At 39.8% G+C, this 11,842-nt stretch overlaps 2 protein-coding genes across 2 annotated transcripts; both read left to right on the forward strand.

Moving 5' to 3' along the window:
• The first annotated feature begins 650 nt into the window (after positions 1-650).
• Positions 651-4,989, forward strand: LOC100485712 (protein kinase C theta type). Its single transcript, XM_018097645.2, has 5 exons — positions 651-706; positions 1,447-1,585; positions 2,111-2,302; positions 2,539-2,667; positions 4,902-4,989. Exons 1-4 carry the CDS (start codon positions 660-662, stop codon positions 2,644-2,646), a joined length of 486 nt encoding a protein of 161 aa, XP_017953134.1. The 5' UTR covers positions 651-659; the 3' UTR covers positions 2,647-2,667; positions 4,902-4,989.
• On the forward strand, positions 4,131-11,031 carry LOC101731023 (protein kinase C delta type). The gene is made up of 9 exons (XM_004918281.4): positions 4,131-4,500; positions 4,902-5,008; positions 5,280-5,447; positions 5,552-5,643; positions 6,696-6,758; positions 6,971-7,109; positions 7,581-7,772; positions 8,302-8,430; positions 9,229-11,031. The coding sequence occupies exons 1-9, from the start codon at positions 4,131-4,133 to the stop codon at positions 9,340-9,342; spliced, it is 1,374 nt and encodes a 457-aa protein (XP_004918338.3). The 3' UTR covers positions 9,343-11,031.
• The last annotated feature ends 811 nt before the right edge of the window (positions 11,032-11,842 follow it).

Below are 11,842 nucleotides of genomic sequence, written 5' to 3' on the forward strand. Positions count from 1 at the left end.
CCTTTGTGGCATTTATAGTTTTCCAATACTTCCCACTTTTTTGCTGGATTTTCACAGATGCTCTAAGGAGGTGGTAGAGAGGTATTGATGGAAAAGCAGAAATAGGGGTGGATTTAGAGGGTGATGTTGGGTATAAATAGATGTAATTATGTTGAGAGTCCCACTGCTCTTTATTCTTGCTGTGCCACACAACATGTGGCCTAGTTTACAGCACAGAAATACACAAATACTGCCGATTTCTATTCAGACTTCTCTGATTCATTTTCCAGACTCTCATTTACACCACTGCCAAGTTGCTAGGGCAATTTGGACCCTAGCAACCAGATAGTGGCTTCATTTCCAAACTGGAGAGCTGCTGAACAAAAAGCAAAACAATTTAAAATCCACAAATACTAAAAAAATTAAGACAATTGCAGACTCTCTCTGAATATCACTTTCTACGTCATACTAAAGGTTAATTTTAATGTAATGAAAAACTTTAATATTTAGTCTGTCATCTTAAAAAAGTTAGTGAAAAATATTTAACGTTTTTCAGCACACAAATATTGGAGATAGAAGAAACAGAGGCATTTATAGGTAACGCTATATATAAATGTATACATAAAAAATTAAATGTGTATGATACAGAGATTGTTTTTTGCAGCTTCTACACTGCAGAGATGGTGGTTGCCCTACAGTTTCTGCACTCCAATGGCATCATCCATCGGTCAGTACAATCTCAGTTCTCTCCTCTAGAATATTATGGAATGTCTAGTTTCCATTTATATTTATTGTTAGCATGATACACAGCTTAATGCAGTGGCTTTACTATAGCGAGAGCAGGGGGCAGTATGGGCCAGACTGCAGGTGTCTGCTTCCTTTATAGCTGCTCTAGCCACCAAAGTTATACATGCCCGCTGTACATATTCAGCAGGGGGGCGCCGGCTGGGTACCTGTGTGCAATGGATACCTCCAAAGATTTTTTTGCAGGGGGGCCTGGCGGTTCTCAGTATGTCGCTGGCTTGGTGGCTTGCTATAGAATTTGTTTTGGAATACAGTACTTAACACAGCAGGCATGTAAGTGTAAAGCAATGTGCTTCCCTCACTGGCACAGCTTGTGCCCATATTCTGCTAACACTAATGTTTCCACCTATCTGGGTGCAATCAGTTAGGGACAGTTTCTTTTAGTGACTCAGTGTCCAGGCTCACAATAAATTGTGGTTTATGCCTTTGTATTTTACATTTTAGTTTACCTTGGCAATACATGTTTTTTTTCTCTGCATTCATTTACTGTACATTTACTTTTTATTAAATATCATGTATTTGTTCTTTTCTTTTAATACTTTGCTTAATTTTTTCTAGGTTTTAGTTGTCTTTTAATTTCTTCTTCCAACACCCCTGACCATCATTCTCAGAACTCAGTGACAGTATATTGTACATTCATTGTCCCCCATGCGTATATTGCAGTGATCTCAAGCCTGACAACATCTTGGTGGATAACGACGGACACATCAAGATCTGCGACTTCGGCATCGCTGCTGCAGGAATGTTCGCTGGATTGAAGATCAGGGGATTGGCAGGAACACCTGGATACCGTGCCCCAGAGGTCAGAATTTTTTTTATAACAAAATGTATACACAGTGGCATTAATATCTCTTTCCACCATATATAATTAAAGGCACTAGGTTTGCCCAGGACCAGTAACCAATAGCAGCCAATAAGATGTTTGCTTTAATAAAGGTGACCAGTAAACTATACCTTTAGTTTGGTTGCTATGGGTTACTGCTCCTGGGCAAACTTAGTGCCTTTTACAACATAGTCCCTTATGTCTGTTCTTCCATGGACATCTTTGCAACTTTGCTCTGTCCTTTAGGACATTTTAACCTAACAATAGAACATTTTGATAATATAGACAAGAAAGGGAAAAAATGCCCCAATCAGTCAATATATACAAAGGGGTCCAAACCTTTGCCTTTTATATATTCCCTAGGTTATTGGCCCTCATTTAGCAAAGTGTGTTTTTCCCCTTTACAGTTACGCTAGATTTAAGACCCAATTAGAAATGCAATTTTACTGTATTTAATGTAACTGTTTCTATTACCCTGAAATAATTAGTTCTTTTTTTCTAAAGATGTTGTCATTGGAGGAGTACGACGCTGGAGCGGACTGGTGGTCGCTTGGTGTCATCATGTACGAAATGGCCACTGGAAGGCAGCCATTTGTCCCATCGCTTGATCCTGCTAGGGAGTATTTTGAAATAAAGCTGACGAAGATTGATTATCCAAGTCACATGAGCCAGGAAATGCTGGACCTTCTGCCAAAGGTCAGTAGGAACAATTACACACTAGGATGTGACTTCATTGACTTCACTTCCACCGATGTACACAGCGCTCTTATTCCAGTTTAGACTGATAAATATAGATACATTTTGTGGCCACTAAAATTTCTTGAAGAGTTGTAGTTCAACAGCCCTTGCATTGAACGACCCTCTGTGGTTACATTGTGCCTTACTAAGCATCTACAGTATTTTATTCAGATAAATGTTTATGTTTTTTTAAGCTTCTGGAAATGGACAAAAACAAGCGATTAGGAGTAAATGGGAACATCAGGGAACACCAATTCTTTGCCGGAATCAACTGGCGTGAGCTGGAAAAGAAAACAACTTAGACACCTTTCAAGCCCAAAATTGTAAGTATATGGCTACCGCAAGCAAAGGCATGTGTCTCCTCACATTCACCCTGCAGTGCCACTGAAGGGTGAATGTTGCTCACCACCCCCTTTGATGTTGTTCACAGTGTCCTTACCATAGGTGCCCATTTTTACATTTTTGGCTTGGAGAAAGGTTTTACTCCAAGAGGAGCCTCATTCGGGCCAGCAGTCCACATTGGGCTACCAAATAGCCAATCACAGCCCTTATTTTCAAGTTCACTAACACTTTTTAGATCTGAGTGTGACTCACAAGCAAAACATGTTGGGGGTCCCTGGTGTAACTTTTGCCATACCTCTACAACATCTACATATACATCTACATATAAGTATATTCCACCACTGACAGCAGGGAAGGACACGTTTTTATTTGTCAATAGGCTGTTTGCTTTATTGGAGTTTTTGTAGCATTTCATAGGAAGCAGATGTTTCTTGCAGAGACTGAGCCTCCATATACCTTTTTATGTCATTTTTTTCTTCTTTGCATTCAACTCATGCTATTTGAAGGACATAAATACCTGAAGCTTCTAAACATTTTCAGGGATATTCCCTTAATTGATAATAAGCAGGTTAGCAATAGACAGCTGAATTGAGAACCTTATTATGTCCCTTTCAGCTACATATTATACAGAAATATGTGCCCATATTGTAGAATATGTTATGTTCATGCTTGAAATTAAATACTATAATGCAACTAAGTGTTTGCATTCTTTGTATAGCCACCAGCAGATAAATTAATCAACATACATACACACATTTACCTATAAATAGTTGATAAAATATACATATTTATTATTATATAGGATACATCTTGTAATTCTGAAGGTCAAGTTCACCTTGAAATGTATTATTAGCAAGTATTTAAAAAGCGCCAACATATTCCACAGCACTGGACAATAATTGGGTGTATATATTAAACATACAAGAATACATGCGGCAAAAGAACAACCAATACAAGAGGTAAAGAGGACCCTGCCCAAAAGAGCTTAGTTATGCTTTATTATCTATGAATGTTATAGAAAGCAATCTGTCAGTTTCTTACAATTATGTGCCTCTATCTGCCCTGAGATTTAACTATTCCTCTGATTTCTGCTGTCAGTGATTATAAGCCTAGATTGTTGCTAATGGTACATGCTTCTGCTGCTGGTTGCATGTCTCACTGCTGGTAGTCACATGCTCCTCCGTGGGTATCTGTTGGTCGTAACCTGACACCCCTGCCTTAACTGTTGCCTACATGCTCAGCCCAACTGCCATTTGGTGATAGTGAAGAGGAGATAGAGAGTGCCAGAGTGTTCAACGGCTGATGCGAAAAAAGAGGACAAAAGAAGACATTTGGATACAATAAAAGGAGAAGAAGGAAGGTGAAGATGGAGAAGAGAAGAAAGAAGAGGAAAAAAAGGAGCCAGACTCCAGAAGAAAAGGAACCTCTACAGGATAAAGGCTGCATGGAGAAGAAGGCTAAGAATCAAGATGGGGAAGTCTTTCCAACTGACAAACCCAACCTAAAAGAGAAGACCAGCACTGATGAAAATGTGAAGATGAGTCCGTGTGGGGAGAAGCCCCCTGAAGATGGGACCAATAAAAGGAAAAGGTCTAAAAAACCAACAGAGAAGAAAAAGGATAGTCAAGAAGAACGAAAAAGCCTCTCAGGTGAGACCAGCAAACCTGAGAGCAAGAAGAGGAAGAAGGGTAAAGAAGAAAAAAATGAAAAGAAAACCAGCTCAGAAGATCTTCAAAGCAGCAGTTATGGAAGGAGTAAGGAGCAGGAAGACAACAAGGAGAAGAAAAGACCAAGGAGCCCAGATCTGTTAGAAGGCAAGGGGAATATGTTATTCATTTTCTCTTATACATTTAACTGCCAAAAATGGTCACATGCTTGTTCTGTTGGAGGGGGAGACAAAAAATCCATCCCTCTGCTTTGTGAAATTCTTCTATAGATTTATAAGTTTCAAAGTTTGCCCAAGAGCAGTAACCCATAGAAATCAATCAGCATGTATATTTTGTATAACCCTAAATACCTTGTAGGAAGGTACCAGTTCTGTGTTGTCAGTCACTCAATATTCCCCTTGGATAAAGATTCTTACTCTGAATGTGGGTGCTTGCCTTAGCTAAGACTAAAGGTCATTGGGGTACATAAATGGAAATATTTATGGAAATGTGCTATGTATAACATATTTTGATATGAGCTTTTGACTGAATGTGTTTGATCCCACAAGATGAAAGTGCAAAGAAGAAATCCCGTGTGGAAGGGAGAAGGCCACCCCCCCTGGACATACGGAGTTACAAATTCCATCGAAAGCTGGGAGAAGGCAGCGGTGGAAAGGTGAGTGAGGGGCCTCCCAATATGGAAATCTCTTCTGTAATCTGGTATTAAACTGTGCAGAAATATGAGGGAAATCAAGCACTTGGCAATGTCATTAAATATTCCCATTGGGCAAGTCTAAGAATATTAACTTAAAGTTGATATAATTAATTATTTCAGGTCATTGTCTCCAAATGACCTTTCCTTAAGCAACTAACATGACTCCTTCTGGGCACTATTCTTAAAGCCATTCAAGACACTGTAATATTTAACCTCGTTTGTCTGTTCCTAGGTAATGTTGGCATCATTTGCACCAAAGAAACAACTTGTGGCAATTAAGATAGTGCAGAAGAAACCAAACAAGTGCAACTATCCGTGGATCAGTATGGAGGCCTGGCTCTCGAAGATCGCCAGAGAATGCCCCTTTCTGTGCCACTCACATGCCACATTCCAGTCCAAGGTAGGGAACACTGTTTGTATTGCCACATAATCTGTTTTATTAATTCTCCTTGCTTTGTTGGTCAGTTCTGGCTTATGCCTTTGCCATTTGCTCATTTGTTTTAGGCCCAAGCCTTCTTTGTGCTGGAGTATGCCGGTGGGGGGACGCTGTACAGGATGATTTTCCGTCAAAAACATTTACAGACGAAGAGCATCCAGTAAGTGATAAGATTCATCTTGTAGAGGAACATACAGACAAAAGTGTATGATACTCATTTATCAACAGTGGGTAAATATGCACATGGCCTGTAACCCATTGCAACCAACCTGTGATTGGCTTTTTTTTGGCCCACTGAATGTAGAACATTAAATGCAACAATATGATTGGTTGCCACAGGTTACTGTCTACGGGCAAATTTGCTCAGTGTTGACCCCAACTGAGATGTAAGTGTCCAGGTCGTGCCAATGCACCCCCAGGGCTGAGCAATAAGCAGAGGGGCTTGGGAGTAGGAGAGCAGACTTTTTGTGCAAAACTACATATGTCAAATTAAGATTTCAGTAAGCACGAAATTACAAAAATATGGATTTAGAAGTGAATTCATTCGAAAATGAAAATGTCCTTCATGTAAATTCACGGGTTGTTGTGTATTGCTATGTCCTTGGGCCTTTGTCACAAAAGGAGAGATATGTGCACAGCAGCAGAACCAGGGCACCACTGATCTTTCTACATCTTACTCTTTATTCCTCTGGGAAATACTGGTTAGATAGCAGCATGTCCCTGAGTTAGAAAGGGCTGGTGAATCCCTCCCAAAAGAAGCGACAGCCTGGGGAAATTTACAAGGGATTATCTAACATATGGGCACCCACCTATGAATTAGACTCTCCTTGTTCTTTAAACATGTATACAGGTAAACAGGTAGTTCACCTTTATGCTAACTTTTGAATGGCCATTCATAAATTGTTACTTTTTATTAATTAACTTTCTATTCAGACTTCTCTGATTCATTTTCCAGACTCTCATTCACACCATTGCCTAGTTGCTAGGGTAATTTGAACCCTAGCAACCAGATAGCGGCCTAATTTCCAAGCTGGAGAGCTGCTGAACAAAAAGCTAAACAATTTAAAATCCACAAATACTAAAAAAATAAAGACCAATTGCAGATTCTCTTGGAATATCACTTTCTACATCATACTAAAGATTAATTTTAATGTAAAGAAAAACTTAAATATTTAGATTAAATGTGTATGATACAGAGATTGTTTTTTGCAGGTTCTACGCTGCAGAGATGGTGGTTGCCCTACAGTTTCTGCACTCCAATGGCATCATCCATCGGTCAGTACAATCTCAGTTCTCTCCTCTAGAATATTATGTATTTATTCTTTTCTTTTTAATACTTAGCTTCATTGTTTCTAGGTTATCTTATACCAAAAATATCTATTTTAGTCTTTTAATTTACTTCTCCCAACACCCCTGACCATCATTCTCAGAACTTTACTCAGTTACAGTATATTGTACATTCATTGTCCCCCATGCGTATGTTGCAGTGATCTCAAGCCTGACAACATCTTGGTGGATAACGACGGACACATCAAGATCTGCGACTTCGGCATCGCTGCTGCAGGAATGTTCGCCGGATGGAAGATCAGGGGATTGGCAGGAACACCTGGATACCGTGCCCCAGAGGTCAGAATTTTTTTTATAACAAAATGTATACACAGTGACATTAATATCTCTTTCCACCATATATAATTAAAGGCACTAAGTTTGCCCAGGACCAGTAACCAATAGCAACCAATAAGATGTTTGCTTTAATACAGGTGACCAGTAAATTATACCTTTAGACTGGTTGCTATGGGTTACTGCTCCTGGGCAAAATTAGTACCTTTTACAACATAATCCCCTTGACAACTTTGCTCTGTCCTCTGGCCATTTTACTATAAATTTTAACCCTACAATGGAACATTTTGATAATATAAACAAGAAATGGAAAAAAATGCCCCAATCAGTCAGAATATACAAAGGGGTCCAAACCTTCACCTTTTATATATTCCCCTTTTACGCTAGATTTAAGACCCAATTACAAATGCAATTTCACTGTATTTAATGTAACTGTGTTTCTATTACCCTCAAATAATTGGTTCTTTTTTTCTAAAGATGTTGTCATTGGAGGCGTACGACGCTGGAGCGGACTGGTGGTCGCTTGGTGTCATCATGTATGAAATGGCCACTGGAAGGAAGCCATTTGTCCCATCACTTGATCCTGCTAGGGAGTTTTTGGATATGAAGCTGACAAAGGTTGATTATCCAAGTCACATGAGCCAGGAAATGCTGGACCTTCTGCCAAAGGTCAGTAGGAACAATTACACACTGGGAAGTGAATTCATTGACTAGTTGCACTGCTTGCTACTTTTGCACATTTAATATCTGGGGTCAGGTACATTGGGGCAGTACGTCTTTCAAGCAGAATGAATATATTCCATGACCTCCCCTCCTCTACTGAGTTATATTTGGTTTCATTCCATAACACATGGCACTTATTCCCTGAGCATTTATACTTATTTATTGTATTTATTCATTATAACACTTGTCCTCCCTTTGTGTAATTTTGCATATTGTAAGATTGTACAGCGCTGCGTACCCTTGTGTACATACATACATACATACATACATACATACATACATAACGATGTACACAGTGCTCTTATTTCAATTTAGAGGGATAAATGTAGATACATTTTGTGGCCACTAAAATTTCTTGAAGAGCTGGAGTTCAACCACAGTCCTTGCATTGAACAGCCCTCTATGGTTGAATGGTGTCTGACTAAACATCTATTTTATTCAGATAAATGTTCATGGTTTATGTTTTTTTTTTAAGCTTCTGGAGATGGACAATAACAACCGTTTAGGAGTAAATGGGAACATCAGGGAACACCAATTCTTTGCCGGAATCAACTGGAGTGAGCTTGAAAAGAGAACAACTCAGACACCTTTCAAGCCCAAAATTGTAAGTATATGGCTACCGCAAGCAAAGGCACGCGTCTCCCCATGTTGGTTTCCACCCCCTTTGATGTTGCTCACAGTGTCCTCACAGTAGGTGCCCATTTTTAAATCTTTGGCTTGGAGACAGGTTTTACTCCAAGAGGAGCCTCCTTCAGGCCAGCAGTCCACATGGGGCTACCAAATAGCCAATCACAACCCTTATTTTGCATCCTCAATTAACTTTTCATTAATGTGTGGTTCACTAACAATTTTTAGATCTAAGTGTGACTCACAAGTAAAAATTATGGGGGATCCCTGGCTTAACCTTTGCCATATCTCTACAATATCTACATGTAAGCGTATTGCACCACTGACAGCAGGGAAGGTTAAGTTTTTATTTGGGGAGGCCAATAGGCTGTTTGCTTTTTTGGAGCTTTTTGTAGAATTTCATAGGCGACAGTTGTTTTTTTGCAGAGACTAAGCCTCCATATACCTTTTTATGTTATTTTTTTCTTCTGTGCATTCAGCTCAGGCTATTTGAAGGACATAAATACTTGAACCTTCTAAACATTTTCAGGGATATTCCCTTAAGTGACAATAAGTAGGTTGGCAATTGACAGCTGAATTGATATCCCTATTCCATGAATTTTCCTGTTACCATGAAGTAAGGAACCTTCTTAAACATACTGTGCTGAACTTTAAAGTCATACATACAAAACATACACATCATACAAAAATATCTGCCCATATTGTAGAATATGTCATGTTCATGCTTAAAAATTAAATACTATAATGCAACTAAGTGTTTGCATTCTTTGTATAGCAACCAGCAGATAAATTAAAAGAAATTAAACCAGGATTCTGTGCTGAGACCTCCGAGGAAAATAAGATAGAAGATTTCACCTATGTGGATTACAACTGGAATTGGCAGGAGTAAAGCATTTTCTGTGCTCATGGGGACTAACATCAAACTCCCTGTGCAACAAGTGATCGGGGCAACATACCAACAAACCAAATTCCATCTATGGCATCAGATCTGCCATTAACTGCAAGTGTTTGCCTGTATAGCCAACTACATCAGCCCCACATGGGATCCTAGACAGAAAGAAGAGGCAACTTGAAGAAGAAGACGACGTGGGAGGCCAGAAGAGCTGCGAGCTGGTTTTTCTAAATGGATTTTGGGCAAAGTCCCACAGACCCTTGGATAAGGGTAAACATCTCTACTGAACATACAGTGCACTTATGGTAAGGCAGTGCACTGTTAATTAACATCGTTCAGTATATTTCAATTTCTATTTATATAAGTTAAGGTAAATAAGCTTTCTTTCTTTTCTATCTTCTCTCCTTTCCCATTCTGCTACCATTTTCTTCTTCCATGTATTTCTTCGTATGGTAAGTCAATAGATAGCATAAGTTTAATATTAGGATTATTTCTTATCTTCTCTTGTTCTCTTTTTTTCTCTAACCCTTTTCACCTTTAATATAAGTTAAGCAAAAAAAAACAAAAAAAAACAAAAAAAAAAACATAGATAGGATAAGTTATATAGGAATAGGAATGTTGGACTTTTTTCTTTCTCATATTTTATGCTCTCCTGTCTTTTTTTATCTGTAGTTTGGGTGAATTTGGGATAGGGGTACTATAAAGTTTATAGGAATAGAATGTATGAATGGAAGTGAATGTGCGTGAATGCAGATAGGGATCCCCACTGCACCAATTTAGAAGGTGAACATAGTTGACCTTTTGATTGGCTGCAAGTTAAATTTAGATTACTATTAAAATGTAGAAACATCTATATGAGGCAGTCTGTACCTTGTGCCTCTTTAACCCAGTAGGAGGGAGAAATAATGCAGCAGATGGAGCTACAGCTGTAGGCCCCTTTTTTTCAAAAAATAAAATTAAGCCCATCGGAGGTATGAATGTGATTGGTGAAGAGTTTAGGGATACTTAGGGTTTAGGATCAAAGGAATCTGAACAGACTAGGCAGAGCTGTATGTCCCTAAATGCTGCCTAGCCTCCGCTCCCTCCTTCCCCTCCCGGCCATAAACCATATATTAGGCAAGATAAATAGGCCACACTGTTGATCCAGGGATTTGTCCGATTGCCATTTTGGAGTCAGGAAGGAATTTTTGCCCCATCTGAAGCCAACTGGAGATGGCTTCCGATGGGGTTTTTTGCCTTCCTCTGGATTATCTAGATGTTAGGTAAATTTAAACTGATGGACACACTCACCCTCAATTACTATGTAACAGTGTCCTTAATCCAATCATAGGGCCCCATCCACGTGTCATTTTAACTCCTTACTAGGTAAGGAACTAGGGAGGGGGGTGGTAATTATATAGTTAGTAAGTGGGGAGTGGAATCCCAGTCCCAACTACAATGACCATGGGATTTGCCACAGAAAAAGAGAAGATAGTGAATGAATCAGTGAGAGAATGTGGATGTAAAGAGTGTGTGTATTATTGTAGGTATCCAAATGGGGAACGTCTGTTCCTGACACCTCCCAGTCTGAACTGAGGAGGAAGGGTTTCATGATGGCTTATATTAGCCAGAGCCTGGGTAGATAGGGAACTATTGCAGCAAATGATAGGGTGAGCCATTTGCTGCAATAGGTGTGTGAATGGACAGTAACATGGTTGAAGCCTTGACGTGGCGTTACTGCTCACATGTATACCATGTGCCAATTCAACCAACTTGGAGAGTGTTATTATAGGAGCAGCTAGAATAGAAAATATAAAGGCCATGTGGCCCCTCTTCAACTTAGAGAGTGTATCCAATGGCCGTGTATGGCCTCCTTAATAGCGGATTGTATTCACCCAGTGCAACTGGGTATGTTTCCATTCACACCAAAGTTATTGTAACCCGCAATTGGGCTGGGTCGGGAAAAAGCCTGGTGGGCCCGCCAGCGCTCCTTCACTGTGCTCCCTCCCCTGATAAGTATAATGCACACGTGCTCAAGGGGGAGAGGGGGTTGCGTGGTTGGCAGGGTCTCTTGGGGGCTTTGGCTGGGGCCCATGGTGGGGTGTCAGGGCCCCTAGGCAGCAGCTTGCACCTCCCGTTCCAACCCTGTGATTGGGTGAGTTTAAACTTGCCGAAGGACAATTTTGAGGCTGCTGCCAGCAAGCCCAATTCCACATGCACAAAATCCATCAGGTTCTGAAATCTTAGAGTCGGTCCTTTATTTGTGTATTTTCCTTTGCCAACAGTCAGTAAATGTTTGATAAAGAGAATAAAGTACAGGTAAGGCCTCATCTTAATAATGCAGTGCAGGTTTGGGCGCAGTTTTCAATAGGGGTCGCTGACCTCGGAAGCCTAAAACCTTTCTTTGGGGCCACAATTTTATTGTTATTTTTTAATAAATATCTCCCTATTTAGACCGTCTTCTATTTCTCTTCAATCTCTCAGTGTCTGTAATGAACAGCACCAATAAAGACATTTT

Source organism: Xenopus tropicalis, chromosome 9, assembly GCF_000004195.4.
Source record: "Xenopus tropicalis strain Nigerian chromosome 9, UCB_Xtro_10.0, whole genome shotgun sequence".
Classification (NCBI taxonomy): Eukaryota; Metazoa; Chordata; class Amphibia; order Anura; family Pipidae; genus Xenopus; species Xenopus tropicalis.

Bases quoted from the DNA above. Each gene is read 5' to 3' on its own strand.
- LOC100485712 (XM_018097645.2), top strand. From the start codon at position 660: ATGGTGGTTGCCCTACAGTTTCTGCACTCCAATGGCATCATCCATCG. The intron at 1,586-2,110 runs GTCAGAATTTTT...TTTTTTCTAAAG, and splicing joins CTGGATACCGTGCCCCAGAG to ATGTTGTCATTGGAGGAGTA. The intron at 2,303-2,538 runs GTCAGTAGGAAC...TGTTTTTTTAAG, and splicing joins TGCTGGACCTTCTGCCAAAG to CTTCTGGAAATGGACAAAAA.
- LOC101731023 (XM_004918281.4), top strand. From the start codon at position 4,131: ATGGAGAAGAAGGCTAAGAATCAAGATGGGGAAGTCTTTCCAACTGAC. The intron at 6,759-6,970 runs GTCAGTACAATC...CGTATGTTGCAG, and splicing joins TCCAATGGCATCATCCATCG to TGATCTCAAGCCTGACAACA. The intron at 7,110-7,580 runs GTCAGAATTTTT...TTTTTTCTAAAG, and splicing joins CTGGATACCGTGCCCCAGAG to ATGTTGTCATTGGAGGCGTA.